This window comes from Centrocercus urophasianus, unplaced genomic scaffold (genome assembly GCF_019232065.1).
Source record: "Centrocercus urophasianus isolate 14NV4802_14NV808 unplaced genomic scaffold, USGS_Curo_1.0 seq_23, whole genome shotgun sequence".
NCBI classification, from domain to species: Eukaryota; Metazoa; Chordata; class Aves; order Galliformes; family Phasianidae; genus Centrocercus; species Centrocercus urophasianus.
The window spans coordinates 8243226-8270438 of NW_024884789.1; the positions used below are offsets into that span (position 1 = coordinate 8243226).

At 38.4% G+C, this 27213-nt stretch overlaps 3 protein-coding genes across 20 annotated transcripts in view; 1 reads left to right on the forward strand and 2 right to left on the reverse strand.

Annotated features, from left to right (window-relative positions):
* Positions 1 to 15350, reverse strand: part of EFL1 (elongation factor like GTPase 1) — a 55906-nt gene extending 40556 nt beyond the window's left edge. The window contains exons 1-12 of one of the 4 annotated variants that reach the window (XM_042823905.1): positions 15300 to 15350; positions 14951 to 15053; positions 14585 to 14652; positions 14340 to 14424; positions 13765 to 13898; positions 13095 to 13232; positions 12052 to 12266; positions 10585 to 10708; positions 9854 to 9930; positions 9609 to 9745; positions 8554 to 8676; positions 7104 to 7203 (exon numbers count right to left, since the gene is read on the reverse strand). In XM_042823905.1, coding sequence (XP_042679839.1) covers positions 7104 to 7203; positions 8554 to 8676; positions 9609 to 9745; positions 9854 to 9930; positions 10585 to 10708; positions 12052 to 12266; positions 13095 to 13232; positions 13765 to 13898; positions 14340 to 14424; positions 14585 to 14652; positions 14951 to 15041 — 1292 coding nt within the window. In that variant the 5' untranslated portion in view covers positions 15042 to 15053; positions 15300 to 15350. Of the gene's footprint in view, positions 1 to 7103; positions 7204 to 8553; positions 8677 to 9608; positions 9746 to 9853; positions 9931 to 10584; positions 10709 to 12051; positions 12267 to 13094; positions 13233 to 13764; positions 13899 to 14339; positions 14425 to 14584; positions 14653 to 14877; positions 15054 to 15241; positions 15277 to 15299 lie in introns of those variants that run through there. The other 3 variants (XM_042823906.1, XM_042823908.1, XM_042823907.1) reach the window with 3 other exon arrangements.
* A 1955-nt stretch (positions 15351 to 17305) lies between these two features.
* On the forward strand, positions 17306 to 20580 carry SAXO2 (stabilizer of axonemal microtubules 2). Its single transcript, XM_042823910.1, has 3 exons — positions 17306 to 17493; positions 18256 to 18458; positions 19455 to 20580. Exons 1-3 carry the CDS (start codon positions 17471 to 17473, stop codon positions 20435 to 20437), a joined length of 1209 nt encoding a protein of 402 aa, XP_042679844.1. The 5' UTR covers positions 17306 to 17470; the 3' UTR covers positions 20438 to 20580.
* A 2073-nt stretch (positions 20581 to 22653) lies between these two features.
* The window catches only part of ADAMTSL3 (ADAMTS like 3), a 189204-nt gene continuing 184644 nt past the window's right edge, over positions 22654 to 27213 (reverse strand). For 14 of the 15 annotated variants that reach the window (XM_042824305.1, XM_042824310.1, XM_042824300.1 and 11 more), the window contains 3 exons: positions 26546 to 26616; positions 24773 to 24987; positions 22654 to 24275 (listed from right to left, as the gene is read on the reverse strand). In XM_042824305.1, coding sequence (XP_042680239.1) covers positions 24166 to 24275; positions 24773 to 24987; positions 26546 to 26616 — 396 coding nt within the window. In that variant the 3' untranslated portion in view covers positions 22654 to 24165. Of the gene's footprint in view, positions 24276 to 24772; positions 24988 to 26545; positions 26617 to 27213 lie in introns of those variants that run through there. The other variant, XM_042824313.1, reaches the window with a different exon arrangement.

Consider the following 27213-nt stretch of genomic DNA (forward strand, 5'->3'; position numbering starts at 1 on the left):
AATGTTTTCAATTTATTATTCCCCATTGTGAGCAATGAAACATGTACTGCCTTCCAGCATTAATAAATTTATTTCCAAAATAACAACAATGTATTTTTTCCCATTATATAAGTATTTGTAAGACTTCTAACCTAACCTGAGATGAGACAGAATTCTCTCTACCACCCACCTGCACTTGTAAAGCACAAGCAGACCAGCAAATCACGACACATGAAGTGCTTGTTTCTTCTCAAGAAGGATAACATAATCCCACAACAAAACCCCATCTGCATTTGCTAATGTGACGAGAGCAAGGACAACAGCTCTAAGTATGAAGATGTTTTAGGGTTCTTTCAGTACGAAGCACACAGACCAACAACAGAGAGAATCAGAAGTGCCCTGTTAGCTTTATATTGTTTAGTAGCTGCAGACAAGTCACTGGGTCTCTTTAATTTCCACATTGTGAAGTGTAAACTATACTCCTCCTCTGCAACAAAACAGTTCAAGATTTGTTGAACCCTCTTGGATGCAAAAGAGCCGTGTTTCTTCACCAAATGACAAATAAATATCAACTTTAATTAATGAATGAATCACATCCACATATCAAATCGACCACCCCAAATGACAAAGAGGGAAACAACCCGTCACTAAAGGGTCAAAGTTTTGGTATAAAAGTACAGACAGCAAGGACACTGGTTGGACATTTACTCTGCCCCTAATTGGATTAATTAGATAGCCATGGATAGATGATGTGGCTGAGGCCAACTCAGTCTCAATACATCTTTTATATCATGATATGCATGTCTTCTGTATATCATACATTCTGTAGTAAACTATTTATTAAAAAAAAAAAAAAAAAAAAAAAAAAGTTTAATAGAACACTTCATTTTACCAAAATACTTTCTAGAACTTGAGAAATACACTTTGAGCAGTTATTATACTTACATCAAACCCAAATAGTAAGTTCAAAAGACCACAAAAATTACCTCTGAATTTAAAAATACCTCTAAAAATTACCTAATAGACATTCCCTAATCCACCAAGAATAGAATGCTAGAATTTGAAACAGTTTCACAACTTGGAACCTGGAAGAGACACATTACATGCCACGGGAAAGGCAAACGTGACAAAACTGCACCCATAAACTTCCCAGAATGTTATTATTAGTGATTTAAATAATCTCTCATATAGCCATTGTGACAGAATCAAGAATCTGCATCTCTGAAATTTCAGACAATGTGTTCAATTTGTTTATTTTATTGCAAAAGAGAGTGAGACTGAACAATAGAAAACGCAAAGCAGATGGTGAAGAAGAAAACTTTTTAAAATGAAGACTTCTGTTGTTCAAAGCTATTTAAGGGTTTGGAATGTCTGAAAAATTCCCAGGGGTAAGAGAGTGATAGGAAAAGTAGTGAGGAGACAGCCAAGGGATAAATGCAGCCTATATGTGAAGGCACAGAATGCACATGAGGATGTATGTATGCATTCCAACACATTTTATTATCCAAAAATGCTTTTCATTTGTGTAAATAATTCCGAGAGCGCAAGTAAAATGTATGCTCCCCTCCCATCTCCTCCTTATATGGTACTGTTATAAATATCACTGCATTTAGGTGTCAGACAGCCTTTACCAAAAATCTCAAAGGTGTCTCAAAATTCTGAATGCACAAACTGCAATACACACATAAGCACTGTTAATCACATTCTCAATTTTATAAGAAGCAGATTGAGTGTGGGCAGGTTTTCAGCTAGTAGGTAAAACCCCAACTTCCACCCTAGTTTGTGTCAGCATTGATTTTCACAAAATTAGTCACCCCTACTAGTATCATTAGAAATCAGAAAAGTGAGATCATGAGATGTCAAATAAATCCTTACATAGAATTGTAACACACTCAAGCAGAACACAGCACAAGATTAATGCATGGATCTGCAATAATCCCCAGGTTAAATTATTCCCTGATTTATTCTATTTGTCCAGTTGGTAAAACCAATGAAAGTGCAATCAATGTTGAGCGAACGGTGACCAAATCAGAAGAGCTATTCTCTTCTCTTCCTCTTCCCTAATTTTTTTTTTCCTCTAGTCCATAAGAAAAAATACAGACCACAAGAAAAGCCAATGAAAAGAGTCCACACAGTCATAGAAAATGAGTAAATTTTGGAGCAGAAAGAGGTTCCCTGCCTACAAGAGATGGTACAACACACACACTGTACACATGAACCAGGCACAGTGGCCAACCACATTATTACTAACTCACATTAAGCTCAACCACATGGTAAACAAGAACTATGGAAATAACATGGCAAGCAGTGTAACATACACAATATTATCACCCAGCAGACTGTTGATGCAAGAGACTTCAGGTAAAATAAACAAGCTGATGACAACTATTTTCTTACTGCCACATTCCTCATGGATAGTTCATTCCTTTCAGACTGAATGACAACTAAACTTCTCCATCAACGCTGTGAATGATAGTTTTTCTGCCCTTCCATGTTATGAAAGACAGATTCTGTTGGAAAACATTTGAAAAATTCACAGTCAGAAATCACACACAAATTGGCCTCTGGGTTCTAAATAAACCACTGGGTTGGGGTTTTTTGTTTTTGCTTTTCTTTCTAAATTTTAGACCATTTGAAGAAGGAAGCATCAGCCAAAACACCACTTCCAGAGATTGATCCCGCCTGCAACAAGTGTCTGCAGTGCATCTGCCATGCCTTTGGATGAGGACTTTCTCTCCATACAGTTTCTAAACTTTAAATTACACAATCTCATGGGCACATGCTTGATTCTGTCAAACTCAGGAGGCTTAATATCTTAAAATCTAAGTAATGAAACGAATTGCACATAGAGGTTGTGGATGCCCCATCTCTGCAGGCATTCAAAGCCAGGCTGGATGTGGCTCTGGGCAGCCTGGTCTGATGGCTGGTGACCCTGAACATAGTAGGGGGTTGAAACTAGATGAGCATTGTGGTCCTTTTCAACCCAGGCCACTCTCTGATTCTAATTTATAGAGAATCTTTTGGATTGCACTTCACGACACCAACATAAGCATCTTTTTTTTTAACGTCACCACAATCCCTATGCAGTTTCTGGTAGAAATCCATGTCTATACACAAAATGAACAACTGAAAATTACCCAAAACAGTATTTACGTAAAATCTTAGTGGTCTTACAGGACTCCAGAAAAAAAAAGGCATAAATGGATAACTTTTCATCTTCCATTATCATACACTAAACATCATTCACTCTGAGATGCAAAACAAAACTAAGACATCAGTATCAAGCTGTCATACCTTATTCTGAAAAACTGCCCTGACTGACACACCAACCTGTGATGTACCTGGCATATTAAGTGCACGACAAAGAGAGAAGAAACTTGAAACAGAACTCCTTCAGAATGCTATATACTTTTCTCTCCCAGGCTCACAAATACAAATACTAAATTATGCCCAGAGTTTCACATATCAGCTCTTAAATCAGTTTCCAAAAATTCAAGTGTATTCTGGATTTAAATGTACATTGTTACAATGACATTTATTTCAGCATTTTGAAAAGCATATATGACTCTGTCAATGACATAACTGGGTGCCTCTCCAAATGTAAACCTGTAAATACGACAAGCTGTTTGAATGACTCAGGGCATATTCATTTCTAATGCACCAGCTGCAATCTAGTACAAAATTCTGTTTAATGCAAACAGAAAATGATGGGTTCAGCTCAAACTGAAGTCACTGAAAATCATACTGTCTTTAACTACCTAAAAGGAAACAGTAATTCCTTAAAGAGCACGAGTTTTTATGACTGTTACCTACTTATAATCAAGACAACGTAAAGTGTTTTCAGTTGAAGTCAGGCAAAAATCACTGGATTTGCATGTTTTCTGCAATAAAGCATTTAGGAAACAACAGAAAGGAGACAAAGTACGCTACAGTCTGTTGGTTTAAGACATGCAAACACGGGAAAGAAACTATTATAATAATTTCACGCAGTTGTATAAGAAAGGACTGATCTCAAAGTGACACTGATCTCAGAGTGCAAACTCTGGAATGTGGAGAATGCACTATCTTTCAATACTATCTTCAGGAAAATGCCAAGGATGTTATAGGTTTTATATCCCTTCTGCACTTATGAAATACCATTTTAGCAGCTCAGGTTATTAGGTCATTAGGCCTTTCTTTACTACTATTTAGAAGTTGAATATGTAACAATAAATAAGTACAGCTATCACAAATAATTGTGATCTTTTAATATGAAGCAAGGAGATCCAGAGAAGCCAATCTGGTCCTATTTCCTATTAATTTTGGTTTTAGATATTTTTAATATCTAAGGTGAAGTAGATCACATTGCACTGTTTTAGTAGTCTCTTAATTTGTTTGCCTACTCCACCCAACCGAGGGACCAGCAATTTTCACAAGTTTACTGAACTTAATATCTTCAAGATCTCCACCTCTGTCTCAATTCATTGGAATTAGCAAATAACTTCACAAGTTCAGCCAGAAGAAACTGGAAGAAAAAGCATGCTTACACAATTCTTATTTCTTAAAACACTGACAAAAAACTCAGTGTCACAGTGGTACAAGAAGTCAAATTCCAAGTCTTCCCAAAGTGAGATAAACATAAGCTGCCAACAGTTGAAACCTGACCACAAATTCCAAAAATTCATTTTCTACTTATTCTAGTATTATAACTTCTGGCAAATCTTGTTATTTAAACAGCAAAAGAAAAACAACAACAACAAACAGCAATTTTAGTATAGAAACTATTGATTTTTAAAGTCACCTTCTAGACGATATTAGTTGCCAGCAGCAGTCTCAAAGGAAGATGGATTTTTAATTAAAACAACCTTCTTTATCATTTACTGAATGCCCTGGACATAGAAAAGCCTTTCTCTTTTCCCAGGCCGCGATTAGAAAGTATTACAGGCAGGTGGAAGAAATAAGACAAACTATAAAAATAACACTGTAAGACAAAGTCAATTTGCAGCTACAAAGAAAACTACAAAAAGGTAACATTACACAGCAGCACCTTGCAAAAGGAAAGGAAAAGAAAGCAAGAGCATGGATCTGCTTGTTACCTCTGGAAGCACAACAGCATAAGCCTCCCAAAACAAAACAAAGAAAAAACCAACAAAGAACACAATGCACTCTACAGAAAAGTATCTGTTTCTTTACATGCTTTAACACATTTAAAAATACCCCCACTCAAGAGGATGCAAACAACCTAGCAGATAGGTCCTGCAGTTAAGCATCAAGAGTTAAGCATCAAGCACTCAAGAACAGTAATGGCCCTTGAAAGTCAACATGAAATCTAAACATACAATACACATATCTTTTGATACTAGCAAATATGAAACCACTGTTATAACACACTCTTCACCTACATAGGTTAAGCATGTAGCTCCCTCTGTTCACACATCCTTAAGGAGGATTCTCAGGGAGCCTTATTTGATCCTCCTGGTTTCAACACTGCGTCTCAGCACAGCCATCACAGTCTTTGCTGCACCACTGTAAACAGCACATATTGGCCAATATATTTCAAAGCACATTGAGGGACCACATTACACAATTGTATAATTTTAAAAACATTAGTATTCTGTTGCACTGACAATATTTTTTTCAGTTTTTCCTTCTTTTTTAGAAATAAACCAATTTTCTGAATTCTTCAAGAACTGCTTATCTATAGAACCTTAACCATTAAAACATTGAATCACACATTTAGCTACATTACTAGTTTTCAAAATAATGGGATCCAACTATCACTTCAAAACAAACTCCCCACTGTTACCTAATCAGCAAAATTAAATGGTGAGGATAATGACTGGTTACTTTGAAAGTAAAGTCAGGCGATTTCACTTTAATACAGACAACCAGTAACGAATTGAATAACTAAAGACTTCAAGAAAAACCATTCAGAAAAGCTAATAAGAAAAACACCACAGTGTTCAATTTCCTAAATAAAAGTAGGGAAAGGACACTGCCTACAGTCAGAGCTGGTATCCTACAAATTCCCCAGAAACAACTCCAAGCCAGTTCTCACTCTGCTGCAATATTATCTCAAAAAACCCACTTTTCAGTGATTTGGTCTAGACACATTTACCTACATAATGTTACAATTTTTGGATGAGCTTTGCATCATTTGAACTATCACTCAAATGTAATCTTCCACTCAACTCAGTAAACAATTTGATGTTTTCCAACCCTGATCAACGACAGTCAGAATTCCTGAGGGTGTATGACTAAAGAAAATTTCAAAAAAAGGCAAACGAGAAAGATGCAAGATGAATATTGGAAGAGACAGGGAAGCAGAGTTTATCCATGAGTGGTCATGGAGAAGTATGCAAACTACGTAGAATGAAAATATTAAGTGCTATCCATTAGTCCTGGGAAAGTCACAATCTCTCACACATGGTCTTCTGCTTGAAATCACAAAACAGGACCTGTAGTAGCTCATTTCATTGTTGTTGCTGCAACTAAAATCCTGAAAATGTGCCAAATACTTTCTGTGTCTGGTATATTTAAAAGCTACTGCTGCCTCTGTGTTGCATCATGTCAAACAATCTTGATTCTCTCAACCAATAAAAGAATGGATAGCTATCGTTGGCAGAATAGTGAGAAAGTGGAAGCCTCTGTGTATTTGGAATGAAAAATAACTCTTCTGTAATCGAGTACCTATGAAGGAAAGCAGACAAAGCAGGAATAGCAGCACAATGCTGCACTGATGCCTGATCACACTCAGCATCACAATAGAGAACTCAAAGCAAAACAGCACCATCTAGTGTCTTGTCAATACACAAGTGTAATGTGCTTGTTCCGTGTTTTTTTTTTTTTACCCTGAAGTCAAACTCAATGCAGGAAAGAATTTTTGGTGGAAGATTTTAGATAACCGTGACAGACAGAAACAGATTGCGGTCTGGGCAGTGAATGAAATAATGGAAAAATCTTCAAGGGTTGTTACAGCAAGAGTGTCATCTTATGCACATTTAAAAGTCCAATCTAGTAAAAAGCTTAATATACTGTGTTACTTAGCTGTAAGTAACAATACTTTTAGCTTTGAGATCATAAAAACATAATTAATCCCTGAAGATACTAACGCAGATTAGAAGTGACATGATCCATCTCCTTACCTTGGTTTATTGTGTGGCAACGCCTTCGCATCAACAGCAAACATTTTGGAAACAAATACAATCACTGGGGCCGTTCCTTCACTACTGCATTTCAGAAAAGCTGAACAAACATAAAGGTTATTTGCAACATTTTTTCCCCCAACTGTATTGTAGCTTTCCATGACTGTTAAAGGAATTACTGTACACAATAAAAAGACTAAAAGTGTAGAAACATAGACCTTTCATAATAAAGCACAAAGTACACATACTCCAGCTAAACATATTGTTATGATACTTAAAACTGCATTTCATAGACTGGTTAAGATCAAAATGAAGAGACAGAGAGTAGCTTAATATTTAGACTGCACTATTAATCCAGTTCCTCACTGTATTATTCCTCCAAGGCAAAAGTTCTGCAAGCACCTATAGACACTCATGGCTTCACGAAATTCCAACAACTCAGCTGCAAGAATGGATCTACTTCAAGTGTTAACACATTCAATACTTAGGAAATACCTTTTTCCCCATCAAATTTGGAGCTCATTATCACAATCAAAGCAAACAATACTTTTAAGACTTAACAACACATAAAATAAATTGTATTCTAATGCTGTTTTATCTTTATCTTTTATCTTCTACGCATGAAAATATTGTAGTCATAAGCACTTTACAATTAAGAAAAAACTTACTATAATGTGAAGTACCCTATTTTCATAACCAACAGCAAAAAGACCCAAGTTTACAAAGGCAACTTTCTTGACTTACACTAATATGATACTTCACATTGTCCTGAGAACACATTCATTGTACTTTAGAGAAGGAAGAAAGCATCAGTTTCCTCACATCAAGAAACAATTCCTAGCAATCTCTCAACTTGACATCTCCTCCCAAGTGGACACTTGATATCTCATCCCTCTGGATTCAATGAAGCTCTCTGTAAAACACTGTCTCTCTGTAAAACACCTCTTATTACACTCCCAGAGTTCAGAAATTGTTTCAACTGCTCCTAGTTTAAGCGTGCTAAGCCCCACCTGACCCAGCTCCATGCTGTCACCAGAGAGCAGAGATCAGCACTGCCCCTCTGTTCCCTGTGAGGAGCTGTGAGCTGCCATAAGGGCTCCCCTCAGCCTCCTCTGCTCTGAGCTGAACTGAACTACATGATGAGTTCCACTGTTTAGCTATAAATACAAGTATTAACCTTGTAACTTCCCAAAATCCAGAGTCTGAGTCTTAGACTTTGTCATTTGCAGCTTGAGTTGTCTAAAAGTAATGAATATATGAGATTGAGGAAAAATATCAGGTGTAAAAATAAGACAATACTATGACACATCACAGATAAATATCAACAAAACCACAAGTGAAATAATTATATACGTCTAAATAGAGGTTACCACGCATCTTACAATCCAAAGACAAACCAAATAATCAAGATTGAAGCAAAGCTGTGCTCCTGCAACGGCTGAGCACCCACCGCTTTTCAGTTCCTGGGTTTCTGGTGGTAAAGAATCAAAGGTTTTAGCTCCAACACACATCAGCTTTTCCACTCTCTCCGCAGTGATGTCAAGGGGACTGGGAAGTTTACTACACACCATAGCTAAAGCATATTGCTAAGGATATAGAGAACCTTCTTTATATTTCCTTACTGGAAGACAGATGCTTTCAATCTCTGTTTCTCTAAATCAACATCATCGTGTACTAACTGCCATCCACGACAGATCCAATCCCTGTCTCTCACAGCACACTTGAGTCAGCAACCATTTCTGACATTTGCCCACATGCAGAGCACAGAGTTAAGTAGGGATGGCCCACTCTGTGTGCAACTGGGAAGCTAGGAACTGCACAACTAATAATTTATAGAGCTAGTATTTGTAAAGCATTAATTTGCACATATCTACTAATCAACAAGTGCATGTAAATGAACATGTTTGCATATGCAGTTATTAAGATATTCAAAACATTTTATCTAACAGAAGAAGGTTCAAGAAGTAAAATCTCAATCATGCTATGAATTTATTAACGTCCTCCTTCTTGGTGGCAATCACAGAGCTATGCCTTAGATAAGTGTTGTAGCGAACACTTGTTCCCCACTATCACAATAATATAAATGTCTTCCTATGATTACTCACAGCTTCTTCATCAGTACCTTCAGTTATTATGACAAAGTATGCAATACAAACTGTCTGCCCTCTTTGCACTGTCTCTTACTTCGTTATCATCTCAGGTACTTTTGTTAGTTTGTTTTAAAATCAAGCCATCATTACTTTGGCCTTTATTTCTAACACTCCTAACATCTTGAAAAACAATGTCAGAACAGAAACTATCATTGAAGGGAAATGTAAAAGCAGATATTCCTAAGGAATTTCTCAAATGGAGGCATCAGAGAATACATAAATAAAAAAACCCAGCACTGGCAAAGTACCATTACAGCTAGCATCAAATAAGCCTAGGCACTACACAATTAGAATGCACTCTTTCAAGTCTATGAACCTCCAACAGAACAAAAAGCTGCATCTTCCTGAAGGATACAAAGGACTGCATCAGATATAGGGAGCCACTGACTACAAATGGCATTAAGATGAACTTTGGGGTCTGCATGCCGTGATTCCCGGGGACCAATTTTTAAGCCCAACGAGGTAACGATCTTCTCAATTTTTTCTTTATCTCTGTAAGGAAAATACAAGCCACATCAGTAATAACATGCATTCCTTGCTAGAGTAGTCCAAAACACCACTGCAAAGGGATTCTGTGAAAGTTTTACAGGTTCTTCTCACCTTTTCATAACAGCTTCATATAGACTCCATATGTTGTCCAACACCAACTGCACAAACAAGGGCTTCTTTCCTTTTGACTGGTAGAACATGAAGAGACATGCAGCCAATTATCAGCACTTCCATATTTTTCCAGAAGGCTTAAGGCTCCACTTTAAAAAAGCATTTTCCTAAGTAGTATGTAAAATCTTTATTCAAAATCAACCCCCCTATCTCCTGTTCGTACACAAGATCAACTCTTGTCTAAGAAATGGCATAAATCACTAAACTAACGTGGAATTTTAAAGTGCAGAATAAGGGTTTCAATTTCAGAGAAAGAGCCTGATGAACACAGAATACATCCGCCTTGAGCATGGTTATCTTCTCTTAATCCTCACCTACTGAGAAAAAAAAAGTCATCAGATGAAAATAGGGAAACTCCTACCCTCTGAATGGTAGAAACAATGCCCACAAAAGTACTGTTCTCATGCCAGTGTTTCAAGCACAGCCTTCAATAACAATTCACATCTCAGTATGGCAAAAATTCTCTAAAATCCTAAATCGGGAGCTGCAGAAGCACTCTTCAGTTCAGATGACAGAGGCCCATTCACTACACTGGTTCCTACACTACCAATCTTGCATTCGTCTTCTGTGTTTTGCTGTATCCTGAATCTCTAAAGCTGGAAACAAAAAAAAAAAAAACAAAAAAAAACCAACTAAATAAACCCCAGGTAATAGTTCTGGCAATTGCCTACCTGATCACCTTTCATTATCTTCTTTGCTTTTGTATTTAGATAATAATCTCCCCATAAAGTCTTCAGCAGCACTGCAGGCTTGATTCCAATCTTTTGGCTGTACAGTTTTGCAAAATGCTCAATGCTGAAAGCAAACAAAATGCATCTTGATTAAAGTGTAATGCTGTTTACATGTGCTTATCAGCCTAAGCAAGCGACAGCTTACACAAATCTCATGACCTTGTTTTGCTCCCTTTTTCTTTCCCCTGCCTTGCCTTCATGTTAGCTCCTGTTTTTTCACATTTACACCTACAAAAACATTCAATGGCAACAGCTCAAAGATGCCAGCAGTATTTGTATGTTTTTGTTTTATTTTAAGTCAGTTTGAAGGCTGAACTTGTTTTAACTAAACAAACACTTGTACAACCTCTTGAGAAAAAATATCAAATACAGTACAAAAGTTTTCAGTATTTAAAGTCACATCCCTCTAACTTATCCTAAAGAGGTACTGCTATACATTTAACTGTGACCAGAATGTTTAGAATTAAAAATCAAGTATTTTTTCTAGCCATACTTTAGCCATCCAGTGATGGCAATTATTTTCTATTTTAAGCACTTCTTAAAGCAGTGTTCCAAATAACAACATGTCTAACCCACAAAACAACACAAATTTTAAGGGGAGGGGATACAAGCACTGTAAACTTATGAAAGTCTTAAGTCAGAATATGAACGCTTTCCTTAGTAGATGTGAAAATGGATTAGAACTACATGCAGAGTACTGGGTAATTTGCAGTTTACGTTTTGTTTTGGAAGCCTGCAAAAGGAAATATATGCAAATAGCACTTTGGTTCTGAGAAGTTGAAAGGTGACCTGGGTTTAATATTACCATTCTAGGTATGTTGTCAGACAACAATACATCAAGATGCAAAAGTTTGAAGAGTTTTTTTTTCAGTTTCCTTCACTGCAGTGATAAGAGCTCAAGTTAAGACTAAAACCGTACCAAATAATGAAATCCAAATTAAAGCCTGAGCTTGGCTTACGAATGCCAGAGTTTAAGGTTTTACAACAGCTAAGAAATGTATTGGATTACCAGGTGAATCTCTTTAATTACAGACTCGTGCTAAAGCTGAGGACTCCACCTTGTGGCCAGCCAGAACAGAGAGCGTCATCCTAACCATAGCATGCTGCCCTCCAAAACTGGTTGCTGAGAACAGGACTGCAAAAACAGAATTTAGCACACACTCAGATCAGTCACCCTGCTAATCCTGTGAAATTGTTCTATCCTCACATTCTTAGTTTTACTTCAGTCATAGTGTTTCCAACTGTGTAGTGTTAATATATATTAACAATATATATGTGTATATGATGTTGCATATCACAGGGAAAGAAAAATCACAAGTAGGAAGGAACCCAAAATACTTCAAATCTGAGGTTACCTGCAGCAAACACATATTAAAAAAAAGGCAACAAATTAAACTTCATACCTACCCAAAACCCCAGCCATCAATTGCACTGGCAAATACCACATTTCCATGGTCTGGAGAAAAATAGAGGTGGGAATCATCAGTATCTTCCAATCCAGCACTCCAGTCATAAATTTGATCTCCAGCTGCTGTGTCAGAACTACTTTCACTTTCGGCTTCTTTTTCAGCTCTTTCTTCTAAGACTTTTGAGGTAAAGAGTGATCCAGTGACTGCATTTATCTACAAAAGGGCAGGCAAAAATACCCAAAGATCTGTACACTCCTTTACAGCACTTGTAATTAAAACACAATTCCCCCCACCCTCCAAAACACATAGGTTTTTGGTTTTTCTTTTTTAAGAACTTTGTGCACTTATGATTCATTCTGCAATCTAAAACACAGACCTCGTGTATCTAACCCTGTCAATCTGAAGACAGTGGGAGTTTGACAGACTAACATTTCAGCTTACAGTAGGTTTTCTGATTTACTCAGTCATGTCAGGATTAAATCAGCTTTAGAATATCACCCAGTGTTTCCCAGAAGAAGGAATGATGAAATATAAACACATAAATGCCAACAAACAACAACAGAGGGCAAAGGGAAACAATGCAGGTAACTGTTGAAGGAGCTCTGAAAATAGTCTGAAGGCAGTTTACCTTACAACCTGAGAAGAGTTAACTTCACTCTGGCATAAATCATTATCAACAACAGTCTAAAGATATTTGTCTGGCCTCAAAGGAGCTCAGGCAATTTATCAGGGTAAGACATACAGCATGTTATTTCTAAAAGCAAAGAGATTTCCACAATGCCTTGTCCAGTGACATTTCAGTCTCTTTTCTCCATCAAAGACACTCAGAACGAGCCTTATATCATTGATTCATTTTCTTTTCAGTTGGTTAAATGAGACAAGAAGTCCCAGCGCTCTGTTCCACAATGTAAGGAAAACTGGTTTTGTTGCAGTTATAAGCCACTGAAAACCACAATCTCTCTCAATACAAGAATGGAGACAAGCCGGGGGGGAACTCACAACCAAGTCTGCTGTGTGAACATGACACTAAAACAAGAATACCTGTTCTAAAATATTCTTAAGGTGCATGTATGCCTCCTGAGGGGTTAACTTCAGCTCCACAATCAAGCGATCAATTTTATTTATCACCAATACTGGACGAATATTTTCTAGCCATGCCTGCCGTAGAACTGCTTGAGTCTATTAAGAAAGAAAACAGTTTAAAAGAAAGCCCATTACAGAAAGCTTGATACCACAAGAGATAGAATGTTCCATAGGGATAGTTATTACAGAATTCTACAGAAAAAATTTTTACAGCTAAAAAGCCCACCAAACTAACCCACATTCCTATAAAAATCATTAAAAAAATATATCATTATTTTGCATAATTCTTCCATTTTCAATACTCTAAAAGCACACAATATTAAATAATTTGCTTCAGACATTGAATTTTTCTCTATACAAATATGCTATTACCAGAAATATTACACACAGTTTTTCAACCCTACACCACTACACCCACTTAACAGCTTTACTCTATTTTTCAGCAAAATCAAAAAATAAAATTGCCCTCCTTCAGACCATGAATACTTGATCATCCATTACAAGTGTCCAGAACTCCTTATGCCAGCTTAACTTTTATTTCCACATAGTATATTCAGACATATAAACAATTTTGATTTGCTTACTCACTCTACACTGTTCTCTTTCACTAATATGCTTTTTATTTCACCTGTGGACAGACGCCTTCAACAGCATCCACCACTATGATGCAACCATCACAGAGTCGGACAGCAGTAGATACTTCTGAAGAAAAATCCACATGCCCTGGGGAGTCTATTAAATTAATCAGATACTCCTGACCACCTAGGATCAAACAATAAATATTTCAGAACAGTTTCCATAAATAAGTAATTTGGCCAGGTTGTTATACTGCTAAGCTAGTACTGATTTCCAAGGATAAAATTTGCAGTAACCATTAAGCTCAAGAAAAACTTAAACACGCCCGGAAAACTGCCAGCAACATAGCATCCAGTGGCTTATATACGAGGCAGTTTATCTCGTAACTTCTAAGATGAATTAACTTTAGACTTCCCTGATAATGATGGGTTTGTGCAGGGATAAAGGTACTGTCTGTCTTTAGTACCTTGGTTAACGTTTGGATACATGCCCAAGACTTTGCAGAATCATGTCTAACACAGAAACATACAATCTACATAGAAAAAGATCTCAACAGTGCCAATAGAAAGATGGGGGGGAAAATCCAATTATCAATCAGTTTTGTACCTGCTGGCATCAACAACTTACCTTTCTCAAAGTGCAAAGAAATCGCGCTGGATTTCATCGTTATCCCTCGGACCTGCTCATCTTCCCTGCTGTCCAGATATCGCAACTGAGGGCAAAAACAGAAGAGGAAATAAATACAGGGAATTATCTTCACGAGTTATTAAATGCTAAAGAGTGTAACTGCACAAAGATAAGGATTAACAAGACTAGGAGGTGGTCTTCCCTTCATCATCACAGTTTTGTTATAGATGAGCTGGGAACTCTACCTTTCCTGCTAAGCGGCTGGAGATTATCCCATTGCTGGATATCAGGCAATCTGCTAGTGTGGTTTTGCCTGAAAGGAAACACAAATTACTAAGTTTAATTACAGAAAACAGAAAACGATGTGACAGCATCACAAACGCTGACACTAGCACAGAACAGAACCAGAAAATCATTGGAGCTGGAAAGGATTCTATGGTTCTACACATGCATGTATTCCATTTGTGCCAACACATTCACCACCACGGAACGTTCAGTTTCAGCTATGACAAGTTATTTCGAAGTTATCTGTCCGTACCGGGACAAAACCAACGCGTATGGGCACACTGCCCGCTCATCAGAACGAGGCGCTGAGTCGCCGCACCGCTCACCGTGATCCACGTGCGCCAGCACACAGATGTTCCTGATGCCGGCAGCCTTTCGCTGGAGCCCCGTCATCTTCCCCACGCTCGTAAGGACCATGGCTGCTTAGTCCTGCGACAGAGAGCAGCGCTCAGCCGGGGCACCGCGCGACGATCAGCGCTCCGCTCGTTACGTAACCGCGCCGGCAGCGGCCCCTCAGAGCGCGGCTCAGGCGGGGCGTCGCGGGCTCGGACACCGCCCGCACGGAGCGGCGACGCTTTCGTCCATTTGCTTTCGGACCCCCGACTCCCACAGCTCACCGGCTCACCCCCAGCTCCCACCGCGGGGCGACGGGCGCCGCCAAGGAAACGCACTCACCGCGACCGCGCTCCGCACCCGGAAGCCAGAGCCGGCTCCTCCTCCGCCGGGCCGTGACGTTGGACGGCGGCCGGCCGAGGCCGATCGCGGGGACGCCGCCGTTGCCGCGCGACGGAGCGCCGCCTCGGTCGGAGCGGAGCATGGGGCGGCCGCGGTGCCTGTGCGAGATCTGCACCTGCGGGTAAGAGCCCCGCTGAGGAGCGGCCTGCGGCTGGGAGGCGGGAAACGGACGTTCCGCTGCGCCCGCGCTTGGCTTCGTTTTGTTAAGCGATCTTAGTAAATAGGAGCTGATGTACTTGCGTTTAAACTCCTGAGCGGATTCGCTCCTCTTAAATGAATTTGCTTGCGTTTAAAATAGGGAAGGGGCAGTCTTTTAGAGCCGGCCTCAGTGCCGCTCTTGGAGTCTGCACCACTACTGAGTTCAATGCAGAAAGGAGCTGTGAGAAAAAAAGACGTGCGGTTCCTGGTGCCATGACTGGCAGCGTGCCTCGGGAGCATCAGAACGAGCACAGCCAGCGGGGCGAGGAAGGCGGTCCTTTTGGTCCTATGCTCTGCCCCAGGGGCACAGCAGCGGTGCTGTGCACAGCTCTGGGCTCCCCGGTTCGAAAGGACAGCGATCTCCTAAAAGGAGTCCAGCTGAGGGACGCAAAGGTGAGGGCCTGGAGCATCACCCTGTGAGAAAGGCTGAGAGACCTGGAGAAGGCTGAGAGGAATCTCGTCACTGTTTACAAATATCTGAAGAGGGGATGTGGTTGGGCTGTTTTTCGTACTGTGCGGCGATAGAATGAGGGGCAATGGGCAAAAAATAGAGCTCAAGAAGTTTTGCACAAACATAAGGAAGAACTTCTTTTCTATGAGAGTGATGGAGCACTGGAACAGGCTGCCCAGAGAGGTGGTGGAGCCTCCTTCTGTGGAGACATACATTCGAGACCTGTCTGGATGCTTTCCTATGTAACCTACTGCAGGGAACTGCTTCAGCAGGGGTTGGACTTGATGAGCTCCAGAGGTCTCCTTCAACACCTACAGTTATATTCATAGGGTCAAAGAACAATTTGAACAAAACACAAAACATATGGTTTTAAGTAAACATCACTGAAGTTTTTATACTCAATAAAACTTAAGCTGTTGTTGGGCTAGGCAGCACACTGTTTACTTCAGTGTAGCTATAGAGTTTGTTTTCAGTGGCAGCCTGGTCACTTGGCACTGTTACCTGGATATTGCAATGCACACACCTCTTAGAGATTTTGAGATAAAGGAAACTCCTACAAAATATTAGATGGTCAACGCCATTAAGTTTTCTTCAAATATAAGTACTGTTTCATTCGAATATCAAAGTGGAAGGAAACAATCTTTCCTAGCTGGAATTTATTCATAGAAGAAAAAAAAACACGGACTACAAATACAAGGGAGGAAAGACAGAACTACATTTACCTTTCTCTTTATACAGAAGTGGAGAGCCTTCAAAATTCCAGAATGACATTTTTTCCTCACATTATAACATGCATAATCCACTCACTAAGAGCTGAACCTGGGTGTTATTGTTCATACTTCTGGATTGAAGTCTTGAGCCCTTTTAGAAACAAATAATTGTTAAATATTTTTGAGAGTCTATTCAGATCCCTTTTCCTTGGGCTGAATCTCTTCCTGTGCTTATTAAGTGATCTTTTTTCAAAATCAACAATTTTAATGCCAAAAGCCACTGGAAGTGCTCAGCGTGCTCAAAGATCAGTTTACAAAATATACAGTACTTCTTGGATCCAATGCTGGGCACTTCACTATTTTAACAGCTCTCAGAAGTTCTCTCCTCTTCAGCTCAAGGCTTTAAGACTCTTGCACTCTTTGTGTCTGTTCCATTAGCACAGTATTTTGTGCTCAGGAAATAAAACCCTTTAAACACCATCTAATGGCATCAAACCATCTTTCTCATTTGTTATTGTTTCCCAGTAGATAACAAATGATATTTCCCCTTAAATGAAGCTTCTCAAAGCGATCTCATCTGATGTATTTTACCCAGGCGCCATCGCTGCCCTCATAGGCCCACAAGGATTTATGATAACAGACAACAGCTGTGCCTCACAACAGAATATGTGGAAAAATACCCCAAGTATAGCAACATCTCTCCTGCCCGCAGCCTTAAGCCAAAACAAGAGTACCAAGCACATCGTGGGAAAATGGAAGGAATTACAACATTTAAGTAAGCATTTTAAAGCAATGTATTTTACTATCACTTCATAATATTTCTCATATTTTCTCTTTGAAGGGAGGGGAACACTGAGCTTTGTATTGCAATTTTCAATCATGGCACCCCTTACTCCTTCAGTGTATGTAAAAGCAAAGTTTAGAGTGTAGATTTATAATTACCCCAAAGAGATGATAAAACATGATAAAGCATGTTTACAAAAAAGTCAAAGAACCATACTCAGAAAGCTCAAACTCTTCTGCAAAGTTGTTTGTGTACTGCATGTACTGTTTATACACCTAAATATAGTACACACCCATTTTTTGTATTGTGCTTGTATGAAAATGACCCATGAGATCCACAGCGAAATGCTCTCTCTTCATATTCCATACTCTTCCTGCAAGAGGTAAATGTTGCTACCTGTGGTAGTTGAAGTTTGCTCTGTTCCTGCTTTATGTATTATTTCTTTGTAAAAATATAGTTTTACAATTCTACTCTCAAATATTTCAAAGAATATTTTTAACCTGGGGATTGAGGCTTGAAGTGTTGAATAAGCTTCTTCATCATTTACCTTTGAATAAAGATGATACCTTGCACTGGACAGCCTAGATTTATGTGGTATCATTTCCTTTCTTCTTTACTGCTCTCTAACACACTGACTGATCCATTTTTTCAGAGCAAACATTGTAAGTTGTTTTTCCACACAATGGGAAATGACATGGGTGACATCATGAGCAAAAGGTATTTTAACTGGTATTTTCCTCTTCCTCAATTCAGATCTGATTATTTACCATATGATATTGTGAAACGACCGTTTCGGGTACAAGAAGAATATAAACCAAAGACTGGAGAGCTAGAACTTGGAACCACATACAAGAAAGATTATTATGCTCATGAAATACAGCCGGTGACATTAGTAAGACCTTTAGAGAGAAAACACACTACAGGAGGAAAATTGGATACCATACCAACCTATCAAGGTAATAACAAATGCCATCTTTAGAAAGAAAAGTTGCCAAAGACGAAGGTAATTTCCTGAGTTTTCTATACTAGAGATGTGAAACTGGATTTCTTAGTTTGGGCCAGGGCATAATAATAGAAGGTGATGATGCTTTAGGATGTTCAGCCCTCCAGCTGTTTAGAGCTGACAGTTAGAAATTCTAAAAGAAAAGCTATCTCTGGGATTCTTTGGCTAGGAGACTCTGACACACATTTGTTAGGCTCTCTCAGACATAAGTTTGCCATCATTAAACTTACAATATATCTTTCAGTTTCAACTATGGTAGCACAATTTTTTTCCACAGGTCAGAAGATTTCAGATTTCCTTCTCCTGTATTATCTAGCTTGCATATTATCCTATTAATAATCTGTCTTGACAAAAATTATCCAAATAGACTCAGTGCAGACACTAAATCTGTGTTAATATCATTCTGGCGAGTGACCTTGACATACTTTATAAAGGCGTAAAAGTTTTTACATACAATGTTTAACTCAATTTGTTACATGTAATGCAGCCAGACCCTAGATAAAAGCATGTAAAAATAAAGGATGAGATGTGATTTACAAGAGCTGCAAACCAGTAATCAAAATAAATAAATAAATAAATAAAATCAAGATATTCTTGGCTGTCAGGACCACTGTTGTTGAAAAGACACAGCAAGAGATAACAACAAACTGATACAGCCATTAAAACAGGAAGTTAGAACATTTGGTGGAGAAAACTTACTGAGTTTGCATAACACTTTTTCTTTTATTTGAGGAAATAGTCAAAATAAGGCATCAAACACATTTTTTTCCCCTGTTTTTGTGAAACTATTAATAGAAGACAGGTTGGTCACATCACAGAGATAACATTATTCTAACTCACACCCATTTTCTTTAGTTCGCAAGCCTTAGTACCAGAAGTTGTCTTAATTTCAAAGGAATGTTCCTAAGAAATAACACTTATATGGTGAAGTATTGTTTTTGCCTTAAAGATGACTATAGGTCATGGGAAGTTCAAAGAAGGGAACCTGTTAAAGTGGATCATGTCTACCACCCACCTACAGAGAAATTTGGAAATCCTACTACTTTTCAAGATGACTTTGTTCTTAGGGAACTGAATCCTAGACAAAGTTTCAAACCTCTGTGTGTGCCCAAACTTTCAGATGTGCCTTTTGATAGCACTACGAGTCATCGCAGTTCCTATGTTGCTCATCGTCTGGAACCAAAGTTTGTAAAATCAAAAGAAGAGTACAAGCCAAGCAGCCAACCCTTTGAAGACCTCACAACTCACCGGAATGATTTTAAAGGGCTACCTGGGCCACTTGCAAGAAGCTGCAAGCCCGAAAATGCGAAAGTCCAATCCAGTGATCATTTTAGTGGAGTCACTGAATTCCAGGATCGTTTTCAGCCCTGGCCGGTCTCCTTGCCTGAGGCACGCAAATCAAAAGAGTACGTTCCTCCCCCAGGTAACATGGACTTCAACTCCACAAGCCGCCTTCATTATGTTAAACATGAGATTTCTCCTGCTGTCCCTGTAAGGCCGATTTCTAATGCAAGAAGAACCAGCGCCCCTTTCCAAGGGAATACTACTATGAAGGAAGACTTTAAAGCTTGGGCCAGCTCCCGGCAAGAGATTATTAAGAAACAACAGGAAATTCCAAAACCCACAGGAAAATTCTATGATTTAACTACATTCAAATCTCATTACATACCACATCACATTGTTCCAGCCCAAAGTTTCAAACCTGTGCACGTCGTTCTTCCTAATTCGGCTCATTTTCAGGATGAAACTATGTATCGCACAGAATATACACCAAAGAAACAAGAGATCTGCCCAGCAAATTACACATCTCCTCCAGGTTATATCTATGTAAACACAGATTCTCATGGCCATAAGTTCTTCCGACAGCTCACTCCAGAATTTTCTGAGTTAAATAGTAATCACATTCCAAAGGAAGTAGCTGTTGTGTCATAACACTTACATTGCAAGCATCCTGGTGAAATACCTGGAATGCCACCAGTTTGTTTTTTCTTCAAATTACATCAAAGCAACCTAAATAATGCAGATTTTGATTTGAAAAGCATTTAGACTGATAATTGAAGGAAAATCAAGTCAAACCAAAAGATTATTGAAATACTTCTGGAGATTTGCCTGTTTTTGTCGGAGTAATCTTACATGGAATCAAGATCACAATCTTTCTTGATTGTGCATTCCCGGTTCCTTGACTGCCCAGATTTCATTCTATTCCCTCTCGAACCTACTTTCCCATTTTTTAATGATTTTCTGCAAGTCAAATCATTGTAGTTGCATTTTTTAAATAGTAGTTTGCTTTTCAGAATAATCAAATAATACATTGAATAATAACATGCACATCTCAGTTCTTCATCTCATCAATACGTTGAGTGATCTGATAAGAGCTTTATTTTTCTTTATATTTTGTTGGCCAAGTTATGTTGGGCATTTCTAGATATTCCTTTAAAACAATGGGTTTAGTTTTGCCATGATTGCTTCTCCTGAAGCAATTCTGAATCTAAAGGTCTGTAATTTCTGACAGTGATTAACAAGAACTAACCTTGCTCTTTCTGTACATATACTTGAAATCACTGACTCAAAGCAGGCCATTAGACTCCTCCTCCTAATTTTCCAGATACACTTTTCCAGATCCTGAACACACATAGTTATACATGCCTACATGTTCTACTGGCAGCAGCTTCTCCTCAGGGTCTGTAAGCAAGCCCCAGGTGCATTGTGTAACTTTCACAGCTGGTTTTGCAGTACCCAAGTAATTTATTCTTTTTCCCCTTAATTTGTGGGAAGTCATTTGCTGCCACCTACCAGCATGTCACAGAGAAATTTTGAGAGCAAATGGAGGGTGCATTCAGGCACATTTAAGAGCTCCTGTACAGATGTGTATGGTAACTTCTTTTGGTTGAAGGAGATATATTCTAGTTTTATCCTTGAATTTTTCCCCCTAAATTTCAAAGTATGAGAAAGTACCCTTATTACATTACAGTAGAAAGACCACACCCTGAAGATTATGCTTCCAAGAAAAACATCAAATGATATAACAAACCTTCAGACACTATTCAAATACTTAAGGTCAACCTTCATAAGCAAGATATTATCAAAATACACACAAAATACACACAAAATAAACAGCGGGCTGGAAAACTAATGTTCCTCAAGAAATAGTTGTTAAAAAAGTATTTTATGATATCATGCTAACACATGTAAGTGGAAGTTACTTGTGGATTCAATAGCTGTTCTAGAAGTGCTTATCATACACTATGCTACACAGTATTTTTTTTTTCTTTTGAAGACTATAGAGAAAGAGTTAGTGAAAAAATCAAATCAAATCAAATCATGCCCCTTTGCAAGTGCTACAATCCAGGATAATTCTACAATACCATTTAATTGTTATGCATTTTCAACTTACAAAAATTATGGAAGCATAATGCTATGGAAAGTGCAGCAACCACAGCAGAGTAGCAAAGTCCTGGGCTGTAGCTGGCAAGGGCTTGCTCTGATGTGACAGCCGTGGACACAGAAACAAAATAAAGAAACTGCTTACCCTTAGAAAGCCTCAAGTAGAGAGGGATCTCCAGCAAGATGCTTCACCTCCACTGCCAGCCCTTGGATGAAATCTGGGAAGCGGTGGATCCTGGCTGCACCCCTTCCACTCACTCGGATGCATTGCACTGCATGCACCTGAGCTCCCCTGGGTTGGCCCTGCCTTCCCACCAGGTGCTTAATTACTGTTTCAAGCCGTGACTTAGCATTTCCACTACAGGAACTGTCCTTTCTAAAGGCTATTACACATACTGGAGATCCTGAAATAAATTTATTCATATTGCTATTGCCACTGTCCACCAAATATAAGACATGGAGGTGTTCCACTGGTCTAAGTGAACACTTTGATGCAGTACATGAAGCCTGACGGAGAAACCTAACTTCATTCCACCTTTTTACAGAATCCTTATTCTAGATTTCCATGAATTAAAGCTGACTGTTCAAAGCTGGGTAACATCTCTGCTGCTTCTTAACAGATGTGCAAAGCTGAGAACAGCTGTCAAAAGTAAGAACTAAACCTTGAAAATCCCAGAATGATGGACATGGACAGAGTAACCCTTGGAATGAAAGCATGACTAACATGAAAATCATAGTAATAAAGAATTTCTGAGTAATCAGGGTGTTGAATAATCAAAGTAGAGTTTATTTCAGAAATATCAAAACTACGCTCAAGAAAGCAAAGTATTAGACACCTTCAGTTACTGCAGAAGCAATAAAATAACGTACAAAGGAATGTCATGCCAAGTGCAATAACAAACATTTACAGCACTGCTTCTGTATAGCATGCATATGTAACCAGAGACAAAATTAAAGCAACAAAAGAATGCTATATGTTAACATCTGAGAACTTTAAATATAAAGGAAAAATATGAATAAGAAATTTTGGTAATAAGAAAAAATATATGTCCAAAAATCTTTATTAAACACTGTACAAAACAAAATATTGCACTTTAAATCAGACAATAAATATCTACAAAAAGTATATTACAGAATGTTTTTTTTGTTTGTTTGTTTGTTTAATTTAAAAAAAAAAAACAACAACAAAACTGCTTAATAATCAAGACCCATCACTGATTAAAAAGGTAATGATCAGAAATATCCTCTCCTTGCAGTCAGCCCTGGACACAATAGTCCATATTAAAACATTTTCTATACAGTAGTGCTAGTCTAATTTTCAGTGATGCAAACCCATAGTGCAGGAATGCTGCTTCTAAAATTGTTCTGACAGCACATGCACTAATTAAAATGTAGTGTGGTTCAGTAACGTAACAAAAGATCCAAGTCTAGACTCACATTCAGGCTTCCAAGAAGCGCAGTAGTGTGGGAACTACATTAAAATAAAATAAAATAAAATAAACCTATCTGCTGCCTTCTGTGGGGTTTTCTGTGCTTGCAGCCCAAATGAGACAATTTGCAATACAGAAAATAACATATCCAGAAAAACCGTAACCAGAATTCTTCATCTTGCAAAGATTCACGTGGTTCACGGTCATGATAAAAATTCATCTTGAAGGAAAACTGCTCAACACAGATTTTTTGCACTTCTCTATCTTCATAATAGTAATTCTTCCTTGGACATTTTTCCCTGTTAATAAAGTGTTTACCGAAGACAGAAAATCTGACAGGCATGTTTGGCTGTTTGTTGGCTCCCTGTTTGACTGTGATAGGGAACAGTGCTCACAAATGTTTAATTCACAGCTCTGACAAGGAAGTCTTGTGTCTAATTCAAAATCAGTAGCAAAGTCTAACCGTGCCAGAACTTTGATTGTACTTCAGCGACTGAGCAGAAGAATAGAAACAATAGATAATGACACTTCATTTTTCAAAACAAATCTATTGCTGTTTTGAAAACTGTACTGACATCTACTTCGTCTACAAAACAAAAATTCCTAATTCAAACATGGAGATGTTTAAAACATTAAAAGTTCCATTGTAAAGAGTGGATAATAAAAGTTCCTGGAAGAAGTACCCTGCCCAGCGTATCAATCTGCAATACTGTTTTTTTCATTAGCCCCAAGTTTCCATTTAACTGTTATGACTAATGTCTTATTTACAGGTATATAATTGGAGCAGGATAGTTCAATGAACTTCTCATCTCTTCACTGCAGTATCACGAATTTTCCACAGAAGAGTTACACTTCTTGACATGACTGACAACATCTTTGTTTGTAGACATCTATCAAGCATAACCTCAGTTGCTTTGCAAATGTACAGTAGTGAGTTGTATCCTTGCATTCATCTTCTGAAAAATATATTTGAACATTAAAAAACTTTGAAAATGAACACAAGATGAATAGCAGAAATCATCACAACAACCAATGGATACTGGTAGCTTTGTAACTATTTTACTTTACATTTCTGACAACAGCTAAAGTAGGTCACACATAAGTGGTGTGATCTCACTGCATTCATTTCACAGAACCCCACCTTCCAGGAATTAACAGCTCGCTCAGAGATTCATGAATGACTCACAGCTGGCAGTCGTGAGGGAAGTTTGCATAAAACAACTTCCTACAAATCCTGCTTCTAGAAGTGCTTTTGAGGCTTTAACATCAAACTGCCCTAGTCATGGAGACAACTAACCCCAGCGTTATCAAGTGCAGCTTGGAGAGTTTAGTTTTACCTTGGAGATGTACAATCAAATGCTTGCAGAATCACTAACGCACAATTGTGAGGTGCTTTCTAATATAAGTGCTGGAAACTATCGCTATGCTCAGATAGAAATAAATATTTACATACTGCCACAGGCTGTGGCACTGCAGTGCTGCCAGCTCACTGGTCTCTTTTTCCATCCACAATACTGATCGGCCACAAGTTTGTTATTCTTTCTGTGTACACAGTACACTCGTCTAGACTGAAATCCGCTCCCACACTGCACACTGCAAGGCCTCCAAGGCCCCGTCCGCCAGTAGACATCACATACATCTGAGGAACAGTTTCTTCTGACAGCAGATCTGTGGGGAGAAACAAATGGCAGTTGAATGCTTATTTTCATGCTAAACCCTTATATGCAGAATCATACGATTATGGAAGGGACTTCTGCAGATGTTCCAGTCCAAGCCTGCTGCTCATCACGCAGTAAACTAGACCAGGCTGCTCATCTCTTGTCTGTTTTTCAGAGTGTCCAAAGGTGGAGACCCTACAACCTCTGTGCAGCCTCTTCCAGTATTAAGAATCCTCAAAGTCATCTTTTTTTCCTTAAGTTCAATTTCCTGTACTTCACATACTGCCCATTCATCATAGAATCACAGAATCACAGAACAGCCTGGGCTATGTGCAGGGTTGCCAACCACATCATGCCTCACTCATGACAAAAGAGAAGCTTCTGCTCATTTAAACTGAAACCTGAAATAGAAAAAATGTTTTACCTTTTGGAAATTTTTACTGACCCCGAAAGGCTGTATATTGGATGCTGCAGGTGCTTTAAGCTCTCTCCTGAACACAAGTAATATTTCTATGCTGACAAAGAACCCTCTTAAATGTTTGAAGCTGCCAAAATGAAATCCTGGCTTATACTTGTGAACGGAAGTTTCATCATTTTATTCTGTGAAGCCCAAATTTCTTTCTACGTCCTTCAAAAATGGTCTGAAATGTTCACAACTCAGAAGTTGGTCTACAGTAAAAAGTATGAAGAGCTGGTTTCTATAATCAAGGGACAATGCCACGTATGTAGTTGATACTCAGTCACTGTTTGTTCTTCACTGCCCTACCTATGCTAGGTTTTGTTCCCCCAGACCACTGTGTTAGGAGTTAATTTCTCTTTTATTCAGCATTTTTGAGATTGCAGTGTTTTATGGACACTGCCCTCCATCCATGTGCAACAGCATAGCCCCCAAGTGATTGACATTCTGAGGGGGGAGTAAAGCCTGTATTTTTCCTTTTGTAAAGAGCTATTTAGAGACAGGAAAGCAGATTAACAGAATTCCTACAAAAATAATAATAAGAATAAATGCACACCTTGAGGTAAAAACACATATTCAATTTTAGACTCACATGCAACCTTTAACTACCTTATCTGCTACTCCTGTAACATACTTGAAAGCAGAATTAAATCTATTTATCTGGATAAGTATACCTTATATGTAAGTATTTTATTTAAGTGAATTTTTATTAAATTAAGTAGTAAATTTACAGGGACTATAAAATAAAGCCCAGCAAAACTCTTATAAAACCTCTTCAGCCACAGAACTGTATAACAATAATAGCAGAAGGGAACTAGCTCAGCAGTAGTAACTAAGTTATGACAGATTGCTCCAGTTCGTGCCTTTTTTGGAAATCAAGGTTCTCTCACTTTCTTTCTAGCTTTGCCATCAGCACAGGGGAGGACAATGATCAAATCCATTTCTCTCCTTGGGTTCCTGAATTTCTCCTCTGTACACAAAAGGGATTATTGTCCCCTTCCTTTGTATTTGATTCATGAGAAGAATTTGAGTATTTATACAGTGTTTATGATATTGTAACTTTAATTTGATCATCTATAGACTTCAACTTGTACCGCTTCAAACTGTGTACCTCTTTCTTTCATCACAAGAAGAGTTTGGCATCAAGGATCCGTTATGAAGTTGACATAAAAAGTGGTGATGCTGAAAAAGGAGACAAAAAAGGCAGTGAGAAAGAAAAAGAAGCCATCAAATTAATTACAATAAAATCACCCTTCTAAGCAGCTACCCAATTGCACAACCCAGTCATAGATCTTGATAACTCTGCCTTCAGCCCTCAGTCCACGTCCTCAGTATTTGGTTCTCCAAGATACCAACCTTCCCAACTATTCAGAAAGATTTACAACCTTGTCTTGTTAATAACTCTATTTGGAATGGAGCAACAGTAATTCTCACTCATTACTTTGCTTACTGAACAGTAAATACTGCACTGACAATCATAGATGTCATATCAAAATGAGAAAAAGTTTACTGTATAAACAAAGACGCAGAACATAAGGAAGTAAAGTTTTCCATATTAAGGATGACTGCTTTTGAAGCACACATCTGTCTCTGAGGATGTCACAAGTTCAGCTACACTAATTGTGTTTTTATAAGACTGTAATGAAAACAATATACCAGCTTAAAATTGGAATTGGTAGCAACAGGTTAGGTTATAAAACATACTGAAACTAACACTTGGGTTTCAGATTGTGTTCTGCTCTCGATTCCCTGGTTTTGTTGAATTAAAGTAACACAAAA

Bases quoted from the DNA above. Each gene is read 5' to 3' on its own strand.
- SAXO2 (XM_042823910.1), top strand. From the start codon at position 17,471: ATGGAAGGAATTACAACATTTAA. The intron at 17,494-18,255 runs GTAAGCATTTTA...TCCTCAATTCAG, and splicing joins GAAGGAATTACAACATTTAA to ATCTGATTATTTACCATATG. The intron at 18,459-19,454 runs GTAATAACAAAT...TTTGCCTTAAAG, and splicing joins TACCATACCAACCTATCAAG to ATGACTATAGGTCATGGGAA.